A 23207-nucleotide genomic window follows, 5' to 3' on the forward strand; every position below is an offset into this window, starting at 1 on the left:
TTTCCCCCTTCACTGAAGCAAGCAAGCCTCATGTTAGTTTCAAGCTGCCTGGCTGCCGGCCACCATCTTAGCTGGCAGTTAATTTGCATATCTCGCTGATTAGCCAATGGGAAGGGTAGCGGTTGTACGCCAATTACCATGTTTCTCTTTTATTAGATAGGACTAGTAGCCTGGTGCACAATAATTTGTGCACTCGGGGGTGGGGGTGAGGGTGAGGGGTGAGGCCAGACTCCTCAGCCCGACCTGCAACCTCTGTCATGTTCCGGGACCTTGGCCACTCCTGGCCTACGCACAGGCCTACAGGCTTGGGGCAGCCCGGCTCCCGAGGCCCCATTTTATCAAGAGAACAAAGTTGGCGTTAGTTACAGCCCTCTCCGAACCCAGTACACTACATCTGTGCGTACAATTGCCTCCTTCATGTGCCTGCTTTGCCCTACTGAATTACTAACATCTTGAGGACATAGCTCTGTCTTATCCTGCTTCAACTTCAGTGCCTGGCCTGGTGCCACGGACCTGAGAGGGTTTGCTGAGTGAGTGAATAATGAATGAGTGAATGAGTGAATGAATGAGTGAATAAGTGAATGAGCAAGCAGCTAGGGGGCGGGAACTTCTCTGCCGCGTTGCCGTGGCAATGTGGCAGAAGTTCCCGGCCGCACTCCCGGCTGCCTGAAGCCCACCCTGGGAAGTTGCCGTCCTGTTCCCAGCTGCCCGGTGCCCCTCTCCTGGCTGCATAGTTCGTGCCCCGCTCCCGGCTGCCTGATGCAAACCCTAGGAAGTTCCTGCTCCGCTCCCAGAGGCCCCATGCCCCTCTCCTGGCTGCATAGCTCGCACCCTGCTCTCGGCTGCCTGATGCAAACCCCGGGAAGTTCCCGCCCTGCTCCCAGTGGCCCCATGCCCCTTTCCCAGCTGCATAATTCGCGCAGGGCAAAGGCGGCCTGGGTTCTCTTCCTTTGCCCTGTCACCCAGCTCTTGCCTGCCGCCTGGGTTTCCGATCACTGTCAGCGGCATGCGGCTTCTTCTGTCCTTCCCCTTTCGCCTCCCATCATTGTGCCTATGTATGCAAATTAACCGCCATCTTTGTTGGTATTTAATTTGCATATCACCCTGATTAGCCAATGGGAAGCGTAGCGGAGGTACGGTTAATTACCCTTTTTGTCTTTTATTAGATAGGATTAGGAAGTACTATACTTTGCTTTTTATGTATCCTATATAATAATAGTTAATATGCAAGTTGACCCTAACAGCAGAACAGCCGGAAATGACTGGTTGCTATGACATGCACTGACCACCAGAGGGCAGACGCCCAGTGCAGGTGCTGCCCCCTGGTGGTAAGTGCATTTCCACAGAGGGAGCACCACTCAGCCAGAATCTCGTTTATGGCTGGCCAGTGTAGTGGAAGTGGCGGGAGCCTCTCCTGCCTCTGCAGCAGCACTAAGGATGTTTGACTAACGGCTTAGGCCCGCTCCCCCGGGAGTGTGCTTAAACCAGCAGGTGGATATCCCCCGAGGGTCCCCGGTGTGTGAGAGGTGCAGGCAGGAGAGGCTCCCGCTGAGGGATCTCCCTAGCCGCCGCCGAGTGCACGAATTTTCGTGTACCGGGCCTCTAGTAAATATTATAATTCACTAGCGGCCTGGTGCACAAATTGTGCATGGATCAGGTCCGGCCGGCCCTGCCCCGATTGGGGTTGGGGGGCCGATTGGGGCTGGGGCCAGCAGAGGGGAGGGGATGGTGGGAGGTTGGCCGGCAGGCCCCGCCTCCCTGCAGTGCGTGTCATAGCAACTGGTCGTTCTAGTTGCTTAGGGTTTTATATATATAGATACATCCAAAACATTTCAACACTCCAGTACCCATTAAGCAGTTTCTTTCCATTCTTCTCTTCCTCTAACCCCTGACATCTACCCATTTGCCTTCTATGTCTATGAATTTATCTATTTTGAGTATTTTATATAACTTGGAATCACACAATGTATGATCGCTTATGTCTATTTTCATTTAACATCATGTTTTGGGGGTATATCCACATTGTGCCTTTACAAGTACTCCATTTCTTTTTATGGCTGAATTATATTCCATTGTGTGTGTATATATCACAGTTTGTCCAATCTTTGTGTCATTTGATCTCTCAAGCCATTCAACAGTTTACTACTTTCTTTTTCGACCATTTTTTCCCCATGGCTTCTGTGATACTAAATCCTCCTGATTTTTCTTTCTACTTAACTTGGGCTTCCACTATTAAATGTCAGTGTTTCTTAGGGTTCAGTGGAAGAAGAGGGAATAGTCAGTTTAATAATCAAGTCTACTAATTTAATCTCCTTTTAAAAAATATAAATTTTTATTCATTTCAGAGGGGAAGGGAGAGGGAAAAAAAGAGACAGAAATATCAATGATGAAAAAGAACCATTGATTGGCTGCCTCCTGCAAGCCCCACACTGGGAATCGAGCCCGCAATCTGGGCATGTGCCCTTGACCGGAATTGAACCTGGTACCCTTCAGTCTGCAGGCTGATGCTCTATCCTCTGAGCCAAATTGGCTAGGGCGGATTTAATCTCTTAAATATATCTCAGATGTACTTTATTTTTACTATTACGATTCTAATCCAGGCTATGGTCATTTCTTATCTTCCTATCTGGCTGCCCTGTGTTTTGCTCTTGCCCCTCTATGAATTCTAAAACACGATTTTTACTCTTCTACCTGATACTTTTAATGACTTTACATTTATTTGGAGTATAATGTAATCTTAACATTGTCTCAACCCTGTATAGTTTGATTAGAGTCTTCCTCTTGCCCGGACAGTGTGGTACATTGGTTGAACCAGGAGATTACAGTTTGATTCGGGGTCAGGGCATATCAAACTAATCCCCAGTAGGGGCTGTGCATGAGGTAGCCAATCAGTGATTCTCTCTCACCATTGATGTTTTTATCACTCTCTCTCCCTCTCCCTTCCTCTCTGAAATCAGTAAAAACATATTTTTAAAAAGTCTTCCTCTCCAGTTGTATCTGTTAGAGCATTGCTCTTTTTTCTCCCTTTCAGTCTGTGCAATAGCCAGTCTTCTTGCCTCTTGGCCTTTATGCAGTTGTTCTACTTTGTGCTTGCAATCCTCTCCTCACTATACCCCACTTGACTCTCAAGTGCATATTGGTTTAATTTCCTCAGCTAGATTGTGCATTTCTTGAGGACAAAGGTCAGATTTTAAGCTTTTTTTGAATGTTCAACAGTTTAGTATAGTTTTGAATACATAGTGGCTAATCAGTAAATGTTGGTTTTTGATAATAAGACATCAGGAAACACTAGAGAGGGAGTATATGCGCCATGTGGGCAGCGGTTTTGTCTTGGTGCTAAGAACACTACTTAGTATGTAGTAGGATTTTAAAGGAAGCGTGAATGAGAATATATTAGTCTTTCTTCATTTAGAAGCAGCAAAACCAGTCTATACTAGAGTTTCGATTCTCTCAGATATGGTATGGTATTAAGTATCAGTAAAACATTTCTGCTTTCAGTGCAGAAATTATGTGATTGGAAGACTGTAAGAGAAGATGAGGCTGAGAAATGTAACAATTTCATTTATACTGTAACTTCATCACTCTTAAGCATAAATTCTTGAACTCAGCATTTTTTGTTTTTTACTTATGAAAATTTCAAACATAAACTAAGTCTAATGTAGTAAACTGGTAATTACCTATTACCAAGCAGTAATTGTCAACATTATGGCAGTCTTGTTGATTAGATTCAGTTCCTTTTTCTTTTTTATCCTCGCTATTCATTTAATCTTTTAATAATTCCTGGCCACTTTTTGTTGCAATTTTTTTATTTCCCCTAACTCCTGACTTCTAAATTATAAGGATGTTTTCCTAATTGGTCTCTCTATATACTATTGTTTCCTATCTTTCAAATTTATCTTATATATTCTTGGTAAGTTAATTTTCATATTTAAATGTTATTCTCATGACCCAGCAAAGGTTATACTGTGTAAAAGAAAAAGTCTGTACTCATCTTGGAGTTTGAGACCCTCCTTAACCTGAGTCTGCTTTATCTAATCAACTTTATTTCCCCCTCATCTTTATCACAAATCCTCATACGTGTATGTCTCCATCCATTCATTTAGACGTTATGGTCTTGCTTCTTATTGAGCATATGTGTTTTATAAAATATGAATATATTAAATTTATACTCAAATGTTGCCAGGTAATATGTAGATTCTAAGACAAATAATGGAAGTTTTGTGAATTTTTATCTTTTTTTGAAGCAGGATTTCAATATGACTTTTAATTCAGAGACTGTGATTCTTTATCTTTAAGCAGAGGCAAAAGAGCCTAAAGATAACAAGGAGGTATCAAATCCTGATGATTTGGAACTTGAATTGGAAAATCTAGAAATTAATGATGACACCTTGGAGTTAGAGGGTGCAGATGAAGCTGAAGATCTTACAAAGAAACTTCTTGATGAGCAAGGTAAGCACTATTTTGACAAAATTTTTAATTAGTTTTTCTACCCAAAGCTCCAGCCTAAGAATGCGGATCTTTACTCATTAATTTCTGTTTTCCTTTTGTTTCCAAGCTATCATTATTTCAGAATTTGATTTAGAACAGAAATATTGTATGTCCCATATTATATGACTGTAAGTTTTAATGATCATTTAAATTCTAACTATCCTAATAGAGATTTCTTATGCTTCTCTACTTCCTAGCATTATTCTGAATTTATTTTAATTCTATAATATAATCTTTACAATCTTAATATAAATGTATCTGAGAGTTATTCAAAACGGTTGAGAGATAGCCCTGGCTGGTGTGGCTCAGTTGGTTGGGTGTCATCTCATGCACTGAAAGGTTGCTGGTTTGATTCCTAGCCAGGGCACCTAAATAATAAACAAACAAACAAATAAGTAAATAGTACGTAAGTAAATAAGTAAATAAGTGTAAGTAAATAAATAAATAAATGAAATGGTTGAGAGATAAAAGACAACTAGTAGATCAGTTGATCTGTGATCATTTTATCTGTATTTACAATTAGTTTTATAGTCAATAATAAAAAATATTGTTAGTTTTATTATTTAGGATTTTTTATTTAGAAGGATATCTTCTGTCAGTATTACTTTTCTCTCTATTGGCTTCATTGTTTCCTGCTGCAGATTTTCTTTCCTGGTGTCATGAAAAGAGGGTGGGCCTGGCTGGTGGCTGTCTCATGCTCAAATCATACCAGCTAGTGACATAAAAGGAAAGAGATTCTCTCTACTGTGTATATAAGTGTCATGGAAGGACTTAGCTGGTGACCCAGGGGAAATGGAGGTATGCTGTGATCTGGCAGCACCCTCCCCCATCAGAATCCCATGGACTTACTTCAAAAGGCAGCCATGAGAGTGCTATTAATTGAAGACTTGCAGGAAGGGGTCCTTGTTAGGTAAAAGTAACAGATTTACTATAAAACTACATGTAATTTATGATTAATATTTTGTGTCTAATGCAAAAGTAAGTCACTTTATTGTTTATCTGAAAGACTGTAGTGACTTGGGGTTGTGATTCTAGAGATACCCAAACTTTCTAGGGCCAAATCTCAAAAAATGCTTCATTTTTTTCATTGGTAAGAAAAGTGCTTTAGATTATCTATTTCCCAAATAACTAATAATTGCATGTTTTTATTCTTATATTGCTTCTGTATTTTTTAAACCTAGAACAAGAGGATGAAGAAACCAGCACTGGATCTCATCTGAAGCTCATAGTAGATGCTTTTCTCCAGCAATTGCCCAACTGTGTGAACCGAGAGCTGATAGACAAGGTTTGATTGTCTCAGTATAACTTTACTGAAGCACATACACCAAGTAGGATAGCCCTAATTAATAATGTCTGCAGTTTTTGGACTATTTTAGCTCTAGAATGAACCATTTCTTCAAATGGAATTTTATATTGGTATCCAAAATAAGCACATAAATTTGGAGCCAATCTGTAGATGTTCAGTTTGGAAGTGGAACTGTCTCTAAAATCCTGTTGGCTTGACACTTTGTCACATAGGGACCCCACAGTTCGGAAAGTAGAACAGAAATTTTTAAAAGCTCTGTAGAGTACTGCTGTCTTCCTAGATACTTAATGGGGGTCTATAAGGTCAAAACTTTTCATACTAATATTAAGGTATTTTTTTTTCCTTTTTCACTGTTTTTGATATTTACAAAAATGATTATGGATAAAGCTGCTGACATTTTTACAAATCAAAATGAAGTAGTAGTAAGCTGTACTCGTAGCTCTTGTCTTTGCTGCCATGCATTTGAAATTTAAAAAAAATGCCACTTTCACTTAAGAGTCTCCTTGATGAATCCATACAAATTAGTGCTTTCATTTCATTTCAACTTTTGAGTACCTGCCCTTTTAATCTGACAAAATGGGACTTCTGCTTTCTTAGAGTTGTCTGGGAAAAATGACTTGTGTTTGAGTTGCAAGCTGAACTAATTGGTTTTTGTTGTTTTTTTTATAGAATACCCTTTTTACTTGAAAAAACTGATGGCAAAACTGATTATTTTTTCCATGTTGGGTGTTTAGCCATTTTTCTTTAATTTTGTTTGTTTGTTTTTTTAAAGATTATCATGATAGGATTCTGTTTGTAATCACTATGACCATTAAAATAATCTTGTATTCCACTCCAAAAATTTCTGAAAGGATTGGAATAGATGTCAAAATCACTCATTGCCTATAGTTAATGACATTTAGGATTAGATATGTTATTTGAAAAGACTAAAACAGAATGTGCTGAGTTAGACAGGAGAAGGGATATGGGTAGATTAGTAAAATTTATTGATCCCAAGAAAATAATATAACTAAGTTATCTAATGATAGGTATGTAATGTAATCATCTAATTAAAAGTAGATTGCAGTTCATCAATTTATAAGCTTTTCTTAGTTTAATTTCCCAATCTATTTTGTTAAAATACTCAGAATGGCCCTAGTGGATAGAGCCAGTTTGGCTTAGTGGATAGAGCGTCAGCCTGAGGACTGAAGGGTACAAGTTCGATTTCAGTCAAGGGCACGTACCTGGGTTGTAGGTTCCTTCTGGCCTGTGCCCTGGTTGGGGCGCATGCAGGAGGAAACCAGTCAATGTGTTTCTATCATATTGATATTTCTCTCTGTCTTTCCCTCTCCCGCTCTCTCTAAAAATCAATGGGAAAATATCCTTAGGTGAGGATAAAAAAAAACAACTCAGAATAGCCGACAATTTTCTAACATGAACAAGATGAACTTTACACTTCAAGGAAAACAACTAAAAGTATTTATTGCCAACAAACACATTTGAGTTGTCAACAAAAATTAGAATTTTGGAAAACTTATGTCTACTATCATAAACTTGACAGCTTCCCAGTTTTTTTCTGAGGAGACTTTATCCATGAGATTTTTCTGATGGGAATGGTGGTGATATTAAATAATATAATTTAAAAATAATATGTATGCATTTGGAAGATCAGCATAACTCAGGGAACCATTCTTCTGAGTGGTCCGTGCACAATGCTAACAAAGTTTTGCTTGGTTGTTAAAGATCCACTCAAAGTGCAAGGTAGATTTTAATCCAACAGCATGGAAATTTGATAAGATTTCAGATTCCACATTTCTCCTAACCCTTAAGAAACTACCACTTATCAAAGAATATTTAGAAATCCTGAAAAGGATATTAAAATTCACCTCTTTTCCCAGCTATATATATGTGTAAAGTTGAATTTTCTTCATATAGTTCAGCTAAACACATCACAACAGATTTGCATACATAATAGATAACAGACTCGTTTTCTTTTAAAAAAAGTGCCACTCGTCTGTCCCTAAAATATTATTTTAATTGTTTTTAAATATGTCTTTTATTGACTTGAGAGACAGAGGAAGGGAGAGGGAGAGAGAGAAACATTGATGTGAGAGAGAAACATTGATCTGGTGCCTCCCTAACAAACCCTGACCAGGAAGTGAACCCACCATCTGGGCACGTGCTTTGATGGGGAATTTAACTGGAGACCTTTTGGTACGCAGGATGGTGCCCAACCAACAACTGAGCCACACTGGGCAGGGCAACATTTTTTTTTTTTAATATAGTTATTTCAAAAAACTGTTAACTAATACGTTTATTGGTATTTTTAAATGAATTCGTAAGTTTAAAGTTTCTCAGTTTTAATTTGTAACAGTAAATGACAATAAATATAAGCCACATAAATGAAGTGCTTTCAGTCTTGAATAATTTTTCGTTGCTGTTCTTAATCCTTACCCGAGGATATTTTTTCCATTGGTTTTTACAGGGAGTGGGGTTGGGGGTGTGGGGGAGAGAGAGAGAGGAGCATAGATTTTAGACTCATTGATTGGTTGTCTCCCACACACACCCCTATTGGGGCTGGGGATTGAACCTCCAACCCATGTATGTACCCTTGACCAGGAGGAATTGAACTCGTGACCCTTTGGTGCGAGGGCTGACATTCTAACCACTTAGAAACACTGGCATGCGTGGGTTTTTAATAATTTTTAAGAGCATAAAAGGCTCTTGAGACCCAAAGCTTGAAAATTGTTGCTTTAGGCCATATTTTTGTCAAAGTGTAATGTAATCTTTAATCCCCTCCCCTCCACCCCCCTATAGTGCTTTGAAGGTCCCCTGTAGAGAACTACAGAAGTTAGGTTATTTTTTTTACTTTTGGTTTCTGTTCCTCTTCCTCAAATAATTTAGATGTATTTCAATAACTGTTGATATAATCAAACAGGCTTTAAACTCTAAATTGCCTTACTTTTTGCCATGATTAGATCAGTGTTTTCAAAACTTTGTAATTACAGATTTATTTCAGTTTTAGGTAGCCTAGCCCAGCTGGATGGCTCAGCTGATTTATACCACTAAGGTTGCGGGTTTAATCCCTAGTCAGGATGCATATGGGAGGCAACCAATCAGTGTTTCTCTTGCATATCGATATTTCTCTTTCACCCTATATCTATCTCTAAACAATCAATAAAAATATCCTCAGGTGAGGATTAAAAAGAAAGAAGCCTTTTTTCTTTTCTTTTATAGAGTATATCAGAAACCACCTCTTAAATAATTGCTTATTTTTCTAAGTTTGTAATATGACTAAATCTTTCCCATGCTAAATTTTAATTTATTTATTGCATATAAACAGGGGATGAAAGAGAAATACCTTGACACTCCTGCTCCACCTCCCAAACTCTATTTTGAGTACTATAATGAAAGCTGAATGTGGGAAAGATCTCATCAGTTTTCTGTGTTAGCAATATTGTTACGAATCTTCATTGGAAAGTATCCTTTAGTGCCCAGCTCAATATTAAGTGCTGTGGCCAATAATAGCCACATATTAAATTCTAAGTTAGCTTTCTGAGGGTCAGATGAAAAACAGGGGCCCACTCTTCCCTGTTGGATTGGACCCTGGTGGATTCTTCTGGGAGTTAGCTTTCTCATGACAGGAATTTCTTCCATATATTGTTGTTAAAGGTACAAATGGCTTAAGAGGGAAAAGTATTTGGGAACTAGGTAGAAAAATCTAAGAATTTTTTTAACTCAATAATTAAGGTAAACTATATAACCTAAAATGAAGATTTCTTTTAGGTCACTTGGTAATGCTTATTTCTGCATGCATTTGATGATCAGAAGAATTTATTTTTACTTCATAAAATAAAAAAAATGGGGTTGAACTTTCATTTACCTAAAACATTTTTTTCTTTTTTAAAATTTTTTTAATTCCCACCCTGCCCTCTATCCTTCCCCCCCTTCCCCACTATCCTCATAGGTGTACTATTTTTGTTCAGTCTCTTCCCCCACAACCCCTCCCCCCCAGAGTAGTTAGTCCACTCCCTTTCTATGCCCTGATTCTATTATATTTACTAGTTTACTCTGTTCATCATATTATTTACTCACTTGATTTTTATTTATTTTTTATTTTTTCTAAAAATATATTTTATTGATTTTTGACAGAGAGGAAGGGAGAGGGATAGTTAGAAACATCGATGAGAGAGAAACACCGATCAGCTGCCCCCAGCACACTCCCTACTGGGTATGTGCCCACAACCAAGGTACATGCCCTTGATCGAAATCGAACCTGAGACCCTTGAGTCCGCAGGCCGACACCCTATCCACTAAGCTAAACCGGTTAGGGCTATCTTTACCTTTTTCTTCTTCTTCCTTTTCTTAAAGGATACCTTTCAGCATTTCATAGAATACTGGTTTGGTGGTGATGAACCCCTTTAGTTTTTTCTTATCTGTGAAGCTCTTTATCTGACCTTCAATTCTGAATGATAGCTTTGCTGGGTAGAGTAATCTTGGTTGTAGGTTCTTGCTATTCATCACTCTGAATATTTCTTGCCACTTCCTTCTGGCCTGCATAGTTTCTGTTGTGAAATCAGCTGACAGTCATATGGGTACTCCCTTGTAGGTAACTGGCTTTTTTTCTCTTGCTGCTTTTAAGATTCTGTCTTTGTCTTTTGCTCTTGGCATTTTAATTATGATGTGTCTTGGTGTGGTCCTCTTTGGATTCCTTTTGTTTGGGGTTCTCTGCGCTTCCTGGACGTGTAAGTCTCTTTCTTTCACCAGGTAGGGGAAGTTTTCTGTCATTATTTCTTCAAATAGGTTTTCAATATCTTGCTCTCTCTCTTTTTCTGGCACCCCCATAATTCAGATGTTGGTACGCTTAAAGTTGTCCCAGAGGCTCCTTACACTATCTTCATATTTTTGGATTCTTTTTCCTTTATGCTTTTCCGGTTGGGTTTTTTTTGCTTCTTTGTATGTCAAATCTTTGACTTGAGTCTTGGCGATCCTCTAGTCTGCTGTTGGAACTTTGTATAATATTCCTTATTTCAGTCAGTGTATGCTTAATTTCTAGTTGGTCCTTTTTCGTAACCTCAAGGGTCTCACTAGATTTCTTGAGGTTCTCACTAAATTTATCAGCAGTTTCACTAGACTTATTGAGGGTCTTACTAAATTTATCGGCGCTTTCTAGAAAATTCTTGAAAAACCTTGTAAGTGTGGTTTTGAACTCTATATCCAGTAGTTTGCTTTCCTCCATTTCTGCCATTTGTGACTTGTTTCTTTGTCTCTGCATTTTTTCTGCTTCCCTGTGTTGATAGAGTGGCTTTCTGTGTTAGGTGTCCTATAGGGCCCAGTGACTCAGCCTCCCCAGTTACCTGAGGTGGACACTCTTGGTGTATCCCTTTGTGGGCTTTGTGCACAGCACAGTCTTGTTGTAGTTAAGCCTTGATTGTAGTTGGTATCACTGGGAGGAATTGACCTCCAGGCCAGTTGGCTGTGAGAATCAGTTGTGTCTGCAGTGGGAGAACTTCTGTGCTGGAGACACCCTTCTGGGGCAAGACTTGCTTCAGTGGGTCTTTGGTGCTCACTGAGTCTGCCCCCTGAGTGTGTCCATATGGATCTGAGGAGTTGTAATCTGGATGGTCCCCCTCTGACCACTGGGTACACTGGCTCTTGGATCTGTAAGGAGGTGCTAATTTAGCCTCTGCCTGAGGCTACCCAGCAGGAGCTATGGAGAGATCTGCAGATTCCTCTTCTTTGATTGGGGTTTGGAGGTGCCCAGATGAGGCCCAGCTGTGAAGCATTGCAAGCTGCTGTGGGGCCTTTGGCCTTCTTTTGGATGTTCTGGGTCTCTCTGACCCAGCTGCAGTTTGTTAGGTAATTTTCAGAGTGCAAAGGGCCAGGCCATTCATATGCAAAAGCCTCTGCGCACAGCTTGGGCGGGACGGGGTCTCAGGGGATCAACAGGGCGGAGCAAGCAGTTATGGCTGATCCTCAGTCCTACCCTAAGAGGCCCCGAGTCTCTGTCCTCGGAATTGCTGGAAGCACCTCTGAGAGAAAGCCGCCCTCAAGTTCCGCCCGCTGCCAGAGAGTCCAGTTTCTCCCCGTATGAGTCTGGGTCCCCAGAGACTCGCCTGGAACTGGAGTTCAGAGCAGTCGGGAGCTTGTGTCTCCCTCCCGATTGAAAAAGACAGCCGCGCTTTCAGTTGCCAGCCCTTTCCATGTACGCCTCCGTACCTCTGCATTTTACTTCCGCACCTCCTCTGAGTCTCAGTGTGCTTTTCTCTTTCCTTCTAGTTGTAGAATTTCCACTCGTCCAGCCTTCCTGTGGTTCGGGATGATGTCTGTTTTATCTTTTAGTTGTATTTTCAAGTGGTTGTGTGAGACCACAATTTCTGGTGTTTACCTATGCCGCCATCTTGGTTTCTCTCTATCTAAAACATTTTGAAACAAGCTTTTTAAAAAACTTTTTATTGAGTTGTTGCCGAAACCGGTTTGGCTCAGTGGATAGAGCGTCGACCTGCGGACTGAAAGGTCCCGGGTTCGATTCCGGTCAAGGGCATGTACTTGGGTTGTGGGCACTTCCCCAGTGGGGGATGTGCAGGAGGCAGCTGATTGATATTTCTCTCTCATCCATGTTTCTAACTCTCTCTCTCTCTTTCTTCCTCTCTGTAAAAAATCAATAAAATATATTTAAAAACAAACAAACAAACAAAAAAAAAACTTTTTATTGAGTTGTCAAGCAGCAATTGTAACCAAGGCAGATAGACAGCACTAGTATAGGCATCTCTTGCTTTCATTTCTCCCCATAGGGCAGAACCAGTTAAATATAAGAGTTAATATACACGTGAAGCCTTTTTTTTCTTTTTAAAGTTCTCAGATTTATTAATTCTGGCAGTTTTCTCACTCCTGTAGTCTTTTACCCAAGACATTTTATTTATTTATTTTATTATAACACTTAAAGTATTACAAAGAGTATTACATATCCCAACACATTTATTGAACACCTATTGTATGTACCAGGCATTGATACCCTTACGAATTTTTAATCTATGGAGAGTTTTGAACATTATAGTGGTTTTCTGTTTTTTGTTTGTTTGTTTTTCATCTAACTGGCCTTTGATTATTATGGCAGGAAAAGTGTTTATTGACTTCTATTTTTATAAAATTTACTTATGTTATGCAGAGTGTGTGTGTGTGTATATATATATATATATTTAAAATATAATATCTAAAATAGTTATTGAAGTACTTTATTTTTTGTGTTTCCTAATTATGTTGAAACCTAGGCCATTATTAGTCATTATCATTTTTTTTAAAATATACTTTTTAAAGATGTTGATATGCAAGTTGTTTTTTTCTTTTTTCTTTTGGTGTGTGTGTGTGTGTGTGTGTGTGTGTGAGTGAAGTTTTTCCAGTTTTCTTATCTGAATACATGTCCTTTGGGATTTTTATTAGTAGATCCGGAATTTTTAATTGGAGTGAATTGCTTGAATTTTCAGTTTTTCTTTGTTATTCTTATTAGCTATAATCTTTAATGTTATAAAATGTAAGCTTCAATGATATTTATTACACTTCCTTTACAAGCAGAAGAAAAAATTAAATAGATTTTGCTCTCGACTAATGTTGATATAAAGTTTTAGTCGTGGTGGATATTTTCAATGTGAGCTGGTTTCCTAAGTTAAACCTTATCAACCTCAGTTGTGCTATTTATTTCATCAGAAGTTTTAACCAAATGGCAGGTGTTTTATTATATTATCATCTACAGTAAAGGGTAGAGAGCCCATTCAGGAAAATCTGAGAATTTTTTATTTGTATCTGATCTTCAAATCTACCTAAAGATTGGTATGGATAATAAAATAATCATGTGAGCCTATGGAAGGAAAATGTTTGAGAAACCCAAAAGGATATTTGTTCATAGTATATTCTTTTTTAAAGTATAACAAATTTGTTATTTTCTTAAACCAACTATACTGAATATTTTTTTAAAAATTAAAAAATATGCATGCCTACATTTAAAAAATACCAGTTACTTCATGTTGTTGTTTTCCAGTGGTTTCCCAGAACATATACCTCTCTTAGACTTTCTTTTTTATTTTTAATATTAAATTTATCTTTATTTTTGGAAGTATTACAGAAAATCCCTTTTCTCCCCCATTGACCTTTTCTAGCCCATCCCCTCCCCCTGCCCCAGGCCTTCACCACACTATTGTCTGTGTCGATGGGTTATGCATATATGTGTATAAGTTTTTGATTGATCTCACTTTCCCGTCCGCCCCATCCTCCCTCCCCCTCCCCCTTCCCCCAGATTCTTCAGTCTGTTCCATGCTTCTGCCTCTGGATTTATTTTGTTCTTTTACACAAATATTAGATGTTAGACATGTTGATGAAATATTGAACATATATTTGTTATTAAAATACAGAACAGTGGAGTACTATACTAAATGACAGTTGTGTGTATTTATTACAGTCCTGTGATATGGTTTGTTTAATTAAGTTACTAAATCTGATGGCTGACCTGAACCTTTCAGTCATTGTTGAGGCACTTACTCTTACATATTCCTTGGAATAATCTATGCTTAGCTCTCTTACCTACTTTATCTTTATTCATTTTTGATTATCTGATTTAGTATTAGTAATTTATTTGGCTCCTGGTAATTGCCCTTGCAGAAAACTTTTCTGATATCAACACTGATTTATTTAACTTTAATGAGGTTAAAGCATTGATTGTGCATTTAATGTAATTATTTGCCAAACATTGCATGATCATCAATCTAACCACTCGAAGTTCTTTTTCTAACACTAGGTTGCAATTTAAAAGTTTATGAAACATATATTTTGAGATACATAAGGACAGAGGAGTTTAAGCTCAGTGATCTTTTAGTTTGGGATATGCTTATAATATTAGTCTTTTAAAACCATTTGAAACGTTTAGGAACAAGTGGAAATCCATTGTAGCACCAGGATTTCTGTTTTTAGTAGCTAAATAAAGATTTTATTTTAAGAAAAAGTTTGCTTTTTCTCCTATAGGCAGCAATGGATTTTTGCATGAACATGAACACAAAAGCAAATAGGAAGAAGTTGGTACGGGCACTCTTTATAGTTCCCAGACAAAGGTAGGTATTTTTTTTAAAATAAAGAGCAATTTTTTAGTGTTTCTACTTGCAGTGATGATTGTAAGATCAAAGTTTTTATTTAGTTACTTATTTAAAAATACTCCTTGTCAATAGACGCTATTAGCATATTTTCTATAACTTCTTTGTCATTGATTTTTGTTCTTTTTGTCATTAGCTCTAAGTGGAAATATTTCTTCTGATGCTTTCCTGTTATTTTAAGAGAAAATATAACCTATTTTAAGAGAAATGATCATCTTTGCTAGAAGCAGTTGGTTTACATTTTTGCTTCTGAGGAGAAAAAAATAATAAATGGTATATAAGGTTTTTGGAGAGTTTTATTTGTGCAAAGATCACACTAATTGAATGTGTTCAGTTCTTGCTGTTGTATTTAAATGAAAATATTCAAGTTATTTTGTAATTATGATAGTTTAGAATTGGAAGTCACATTAGCATGTGTTGCTGAGAATTCAAGTAGTATCTTCAGTTGTTTAGAGAATTCTAATGCTCTAAATTACACTAAATTAAATGCCTTACTTCATCTGCAAATTTCAGGACCACTTGAGATTTTTCACCTTAGGAACCTGGAGAAGATTGATTTCTGTTTGTTCAACAATTAGTAATTAAAGAATTTTGTTAACTATTATGATTACTATATGAACATAGCCAAGATAGATACAAAAGATAAGAATTCTAAGGGATTTTACTAAAGGTTTCTTAAACAAGATTTTCATTTGGTTCATTACTTAATAAGGGCCCATTATCTTTTAATGGTAAGATTTCTCAGTAAAACCAAATCACTGCTTTTCTTTTTTCTTTTGTATTGGTTTTTATCTCTTCTCAGCGTCATTAATATGAGCATTAGGTTTTTTATTTTAGTGGGGAAAGGGAAATGCAATGTGCTAATATCATGAGTAGATAACAGTTATCTAGTTGAGAAAGTAAAAAAGATGAATGTTTTTATTACATAAAATTATATATTATATTTCATCAAATGCAAGATGCTATTAGTAATGAAGTGTACCATTATTTTATGTGCAACCAAGAGAGAAAAATATTGCCATTTTGAAGGCTTTGATTAAGAAGCATATTTCACTGTCTTACACATAAAAGTAAGTTTATAGTTATGAGTACACGAAACACCTAGTTTATTCTTGTGTTATTATTTATTATTGTATTATTTTCCATATGAACAACTGTAAACCTTTTGCCCCACCCTGTATTTGTAAATGGGAAAAAGTGCACTTTGAATTGAGGAAATATTTTTTTCCTCATTATCTTGGACCAAATTTTTTCAAATAATGCTTTTTTTTTTACCTTCATATCTTTCTGTTCAACTGTTTTTAAAAATATATATATTTTATTGATTTTTTACAGAGAGGAAGGGAGAGGGATAGAGAGTTGGAAACATCCATGAGAGAGAAACATCGATCAGCTGCCTCCTGCACACCCCCTACTGGGGATGTGCCCACAACCAAGGTACATGCCCTTGACCGGAATCGAACCTGGGACTCTTCAGTCTGCAGGCCGACGCTCTAGCCACTGAGCCAAACTAGTCAGGGCTCAACTGTTTTTTTTTGAATGCAGAAACATGTATAACAGTCGCCTGGAATTATTTAACAGAATAAACCAAAGTTAGCAAAAATAAAAGGCTTTGTTAACAAAAGAAATCATGCTATAATATTTAAGTAGTTTACTTACAAAAGAGCATCTTGCTTCTTTGTATCCCCATTTCATTCTACTCCACCATTGCCTGCTTCCGTCTCTAAAAGAAAAAGTTCTCAAAAACTATGTACTACTGTTTGGTTCTTACGCCAGTTATTTCTTTATAGCTGAATTTATCTGCTTTTGGCTTAGCAGATTTCTGCAAATTAGAAGTAATTGGAATCTGCTAGAAAACAGAGACTTGAAAGTAGTAGGAAGTGACAATTTATAGTTTGAGAGGAGAAAAAATAAAGATACAAGTACTTAAAATGGATGTATAACATTCTGGAGCCATGAGTAAGAAACCACATAGTCTTACATATCTGAAATGTATACATATAATTAGAGTTTTGGTGTGTTGTTTTAAATCCTCACCCGAGAACTTTTTATTTATTGATTGATTTTAGAGAGAGAGGAAGGAGAGAGAAAAACATCGATGTGAGAGAGAAACATTGTTCAGTTGCCTCCCGTATGTGCCCCAACCAGGAATCGAACCCATAACCTTTTGGTGTACTGGACGATACTCCAACAGAGCAACCCAGCCAGGGCTTATTTAGGTTTCTTCACATCAGCCTAAGTGATCAGGAAAGATTAAGTTGTGTTCTAAAATTTTTTTAAAATATTTTTAAAATTGGTTTTTAAAGAGGAAGGGAGAGGGGTAGAGAAGTAGAAACATCGATGAGACAGGAACATCATCTATCGATCTGCTGCCTCCTGCACGTCCCACTCTGAGGTTCGAGCCTGCAATCCTTGGCATGAGCTCTAACCTGGACTCAAACCTGTGACCTCTTGGTTCCTGGGTTGACACTCAGCCGCTGAGCCACACCAGCAAGGTTGTGTTCTAAAATTTTTTCACTCATTGACTAATTCAATAACACAGTGATTTTCAACTTGTGTGTTGCAAGAATTTTTACAACAGAACATGCAATACTTGACTAGTCAGGACACTGACCTCTTTTCCCTTAGATTGTCAAATAACAAAATGACAACAGCCAACACAGCAATAGCTGTCTGGTGAGAATGAATCAAAATTATACCACTTTTTTTTTTACCAGGTTGGCAAAAAATATATGTTTTGGTGTGCTGCAAAATTTTAGTAGTTAGTGTATGTGCACCATGAGATGAAAAAGGTTGAAAAATCGCTGCATTAAGGGTTTGCTGTATACTGTGATTAGTGCTTTAGATACAGTGGTGAACAAGAGAGGTTTGACTCTTGTATTCATGCAGACTATAGTTTGGATAGAAAGATAAAGAAGCCTAAGTGTAATTACCAAGAAGAATCACAGTGTGCTTTCAAGTATATAGCAAGTGGAACTGATTGATTTATTCTTGGGTGAGAGAAAGCTGCCTGGAACAAGGGCATTTATGTTTTTAATATTTTTAGAATGTATTTTTACTGATTTCAGAGAAGAAGGAAGAGAGGGAGAGAGAGACATAGAAACATCAGTGATGAGAGAGAATCATTGATAGGCTGCCTCCTGCATGCCCTGCCTTGGGGAGTGAGCCCACAACTTGGGCATGTGCCCTCACCGGAATCAAATTGTGACCTCCTGGTTCATAGGTTGATGCTCAACCACTGAGCCACGCCTGCTGGGCCTTAACAAGGGTATTTAATCTGAGTTCTGAGAAAGGAATTATCTAGACTAGGGGCGGGTGAAGAAAGGGAATGTTGAAAGAGCATTTCTGATAGAGGCAACAGTATTGCAAGAGCCAGAGACTTGGTATCAAACTACTGCAAAACTTTTTCTTGGTTTCTCTGGACATTGACATCTAGAATAAGCTGCAGGAAATAGGCCCTGTTTATTTATTTTATTTTATTTTTGTCCTTTTTACTTCTTTATCTCCAGCATTTAGCACATTGCCTGACAGCTAGAAGATGATATTTAATGCCCCATTTCAGCTTCTTCCGTCTTAATTCTAGCCACTCTTGCTCTTGCAAAATCCTGATCTGTAATGATTTCTTGACTACCCTTTGCTCTCTCTACTTCCACGCATCTGTTTTCTATTCTATTTGTGGGATATCCTTTTTTATTATTCTGAAAATCTCTGGCTCAGCCTTTAAGTCTTATTTAGCATCAGAGCTAAATATAGGCAGTCCTTAGGTTATGTCAACATATATGTTTCGTGGTTATGTTGCCACCTGCCATTTACTGTATTTATAAAACAAAAAAACGTTCTGTCATTTTGATGTATGTACATATGTGCTTTATGTTTGTTTTATATACGAGAGGCCCGGTGCACAAAAATTTGTGCACTCGGGGGTGGGGGGTCCCTCATCCTGGCCTGTGCCCTCTTGCAGTCTGGGATCTTTTGGGAGATAACGACCTGCTGGCTTAGGCTAGCTCCCGAGTGGCAGAGGGCAGGCCCACTCCCTAGGTGCAGCCCCTGGTCGGGCTCAGAGCAAGGCCAATTGGGGAGTTGGGGCGCCTTTCCCTGTCATGCACAGAACAGGGAGATTGGGAGGTTGTGATGCCACCCTCAATCACGATCAGGCTAGGGCCGATTGGGGGGTTGGGGCACCGCCCCCTGTCACACTCAAGGCAGGGTCGATGGGGAGGTTGCAGCGCCTACCCCTGTCACGCACAGAGCGGGGCCCATCAAGGGGGTTGGAGTTCTGTACCCTGGCACGACCAGAGCAGGGCCAATCAGGGAGTTGGGGCGCTGCCCCCGTCACACACAGAGCAGGGCGATCAGGGGGGTTGGGTGCTGCCCCTTGTCACGCTGATCCCGGCGCCGGGAGGCATATTACCCTTTCACTATATAGGGTAGAGGCCTGGTGCATGGGTGGGGCCGGCTGGTTTGCCCTGAAGGGTGTCCTGGATCAGGGTGGGGGTCCCCACTGGGGTGCCTGGCCAGCCTGGGTGAGGGGATGATGGCTGTTTGCAGCTGGTCACACATCCTTCAGGGCGGGGGCCCCACTGGAGTGCCTGGCCAGTCTGGGGGAGGGGCTGAGGGCTGTTTTTAGGCGGGGGGGGACTGAAGCTCCCAACCACTCCTTTTTTCCTTTTTTTTTATTTTGGGCCAGCTTTAGCTTTGAGGCTCGGCTCCAGCTCTTAGGCCTCCCCTGCTGAAAGTAGGTTTCTGGCCTTTGCTTACAATGTTGCGAATCTGCTGGCTGAAGTCCGGAGGTATTTGTTAAAATGTTTCTTAAACTGCCAGCTCAGCGGCCTGCAGCGGCAGGCAGGGAACGTTGATTTCCTCCGTCACTGAGACAACCAAGCCTCATGTTAGTTTCAAGCTGCCTGGCTGCCGGCCGCCATCTTGGCTGACAGTTAATTTGCATATCTCGCTGATTAGCCAATGAAAAGGGTAGCGGTCGTACGCCAATTACCATGTTTCTCTTTTATTAGTGTAGATTTACCACAAATAAAGGTCCGGGATTGTTATCTTTCTTTTAATTTTTTTTTACTGTTTCACTTCATTACTGCTGTGTATGTGCTCCATGTAAGTGATGTAGATGCTTATGTAGGTGGGTTCCGACTTACAGCAAAAATCGCGTTACGTAGTAGGAATGGATCTCTGACGTAACCCGAGGACCTACTGTAATACTCATCTTCACTGAATAATTGTCTTTATATCTTTTATGTAGATATAGGTCCTCTTTTATAGCACTTTCAACCTGTCTTCATATGAAGAAATACCACAATGTTGGTTTTCGCCTATCTCCCTACCAAACTGTAAAAACTATAAGCTCTTTAAAAGAGAAAACTAGACCTTTTCATTTTGTACATCCCCAACACCAAGTGTAGTGTTTGGTACCAAGTTAAGTGTTTGAAAATATTTGATGAGTTTATGTTAGTCATATGCAAATTAAAAAATTAATTTGGAAAAATAAGTAATACACCACAGGGCTCAAAACCCAGAAGTATAAAATATTACATGCTGAAAAGTGTTCTTTCTGTCCTTGTCTCCCCATCTACCCAATTTCTACTCCTCCCAATAGGAAACCACTATCTTGATTCTTTTGTATCCTTCCAAAGTTTCTTTTGCGTCTAGGACAAGAAAATGCAATTACAGATTTTTATATTTCCTGATTTCTACACAGGGGCAACTTATTGTACCTATTAGTCTGAACTTTACTGTTTCCACTTACAATATAGCTTGGAGATCTTTCAGATCAATACATAATTTCCCTTGTTCTTTTAAAGATACATTGTTTCTTTTTATGTATGTACTATAACTATTTTGGACATTCCAATCTTTACCATTACAATGTTGTCTTTGTACTTACCCTTTTTTTTCCTCTTGATTTTATGTTAGCTAGTAGCTTATTCATTTTAGATTTTTGTTGACCAAAGAAAGAAAGAAAAACAGTTTCTGGGTTTATCGTTTATGTATTTACTGTTTTACTATTTTCTTATTATTTTTGGCTTTGTCTTGATTAACTTCTTCTTTTTTAGCTTCTTTCATTTATTTTATTCCTTTTTTTTGATATTTAATATATTGTCCTCTGAGCATGGTTTTAGCTGTATCTCTTAGTTTTGACATGGGGTGATTTCTGTGTTTATGTTTTCTAGAAATTCTCCAATTTCAGTTTCTTTATTTTAAAATTTTTATTTACCTATTTATTTTGGTTACCTAATGAGATGTTTGAGAGAGAATTGAAAATTCCAGATAGTGGGACTTTTTGTTTTGTTTTCTGACTTGGTTAATAATTTACATACTTTTTGCACTTCGATTAGAGAATACTAATTCTCTAATTAGTACTATTCTTTAATTTTACTTTTTTTGAAATTTTTTGAAATTTCTTTGTGGCCTATTAAAGTGTCAATTATTATTAATACTCTCTGAGCACATTTTTAAAAGGTTACATTCTTTGTTTCATGTTGTAGAGTGAAATGGATTGATCAGGCAGGTTTACATTATTAAATAACTATTTTATTAAGGTCTTGTGTTTTCTTGCCTTTTTTTTTTTTTTTTTTTTTTTTTTTTTTGTCCATTTGCTGGGGTTATGGTCTGAGAGAGATGAATAGAAGACGAATACAATTTATATGTGTTGTTTCTTCTGGTAACTGCTATGTGAAGTAAAACATATCTCACACTTTTTTTATTATAAGGTGTTATTTGTCTTATTTAATTCTTTTTTGGGCCTGAACACTAATTTACCTGGTATTCAGGTTATGGATTTCTGCCTTTTTTTTCATTCTGGTATTCTTTTTCCCTTTTCAGTCTTTTAGAATCACTTCATTTTAGTTGAGTCTCTTGTATATTATTGAACTGAATTTTACTTTGAGATCCATTCTGAAAATGTTTCTTATAAGTTAGACTATTTATTACATTTTCTTACTAAGACGGATAAGAATTGAGTTCTGTTATATTTGTCTTTTCAATTTAATTTTTTTAAGTCTGTGATCTGTTTGTATTGTCTTATTATCTTACATGTAGGTTTATATGTTTTCTGATTTTAGGATGGTTTTTGTATGTTTGTTTGAGTAGTTACTTTCATGATTATAGGTTTGTTTAGTAAAGGTTTATACAGTCTTACTGTTTGCCACCATGAGTATGATGATAAAGTAGCCTACGTTCCCTTCCCTTTTTTCTCTCTTCTCACCCAACTGATTTTAATTAATAATGTTATCTTCCTTAATATATTTTTTACTCTTTTTAAAATTTTTTTGTTAATCCTTACCTGAGGATATGTTTTTCATTGATTTTTAGAGAGAGTGGAAAGGAGGGGCAGAGACAGAGAGCGATAGAGAAACATCAATGTGAGAGAGACACATCGATTGGTTGCCTCCTGCAGGTGCCCCAACCCGGGCTGGAGATCAAGCCTGCAACCCAGGTACATGCCCTTGACTGGAATAGAACCTGAGGCCCTTCAGTCCACTGGCCAATGCTCTAACCACTGGGCAAACAGCTAGGGCTATTTTTTGCTCTTAAATGTGCTTATATTATTTGTTAGCTTTGAATGAATACTGAACTTTACAGCATTACAAGTAGGCACGGCAGACTTACTAACTTCCCATCTCTTTCATTTTCCTTCTCTTTGTTTTATTTCTATGTTGATTACATATCCTGATAGGAACATAACATTTAAATTCTAATTTGTCACTCTCCTCATTTGTTTTTATCTCAGTTTTAAGGTTTAAAACATTTTAGCTCTCTGCCAGTCCTCTTTCTCTGGTTTCTCCAAGTTATCTGTTGTTGTGCTGAAGTTCATCTTCTAATAATTTACTTAAGAAGAAATATCCCTTGAGTTTTTGTATGTTCAGAATGATATATCTGTGGACTTTTTGCTTGGTCAGAAAAGTCTTTAGTTTTGAAGATCATCTTTTGTCCTTGATCCTCAGGTGTCTTTCTACCTTGCCTATAAAATTTGGCTTGAGCCTGAGGATTATAACTTGCTCCCTTAGGGAGGCTGGAGTGGTAAGCTAGTAAACTGCTACTACCAGTAGTATGTTTCAAGATTCATTCATGTTGTATCCTTGATTAGAATTTCCTTCCTATTTAAGGCTGAATAATATTTCATTGTATAGTCATGCTATATTTTGTTTACCCATTCATTTATCAATTATTGGACATTTGGGTTGTATCTATTTAGCTATTGTGAATAATGCTGCAGTGATTATTTGTGTACAAGTTTTTGTGTACATTTTATGTTTTCAATTCCCCTGGGTACATATACCTAGGGGTGG

At 38.0% G+C, this 23207-nt stretch overlaps 1 protein-coding gene across 1 annotated transcript in view; it reads left to right on the forward strand.

Moving 5' to 3' along the window:
• The window catches only part of LOC102758860 (regulator of nonsense transcripts 2), a gene marked incomplete at its 5' end in the record, with an annotated part of 86134 nt that overhangs the window by 2958 nt on the left and 59969 nt on the right, over window positions 1-23207 (forward strand). The window contains 3 exons of the mRNA XM_015562047.1: window positions 4300-4449; window positions 5670-5773; window positions 14786-14871. Of these exons, the coding sequence (XP_015417533.1) occupies window positions 4300-4449; window positions 5670-5773; window positions 14786-14871 (340 nt within the window). The remainder of the gene's footprint in view (window positions 1-4299; window positions 4450-5669; window positions 5774-14785; window positions 14872-23207) is intronic.

The sequence above is a fragment of the Myotis davidii genome, unplaced genomic scaffold (assembly GCF_000327345.1).
Source record: "Myotis davidii unplaced genomic scaffold, ASM32734v1 scaffold1611, whole genome shotgun sequence".
In the NCBI taxonomy this organism is placed as follows: domain Eukaryota; kingdom Metazoa; phylum Chordata; class Mammalia; order Chiroptera; family Vespertilionidae; genus Myotis; species Myotis davidii.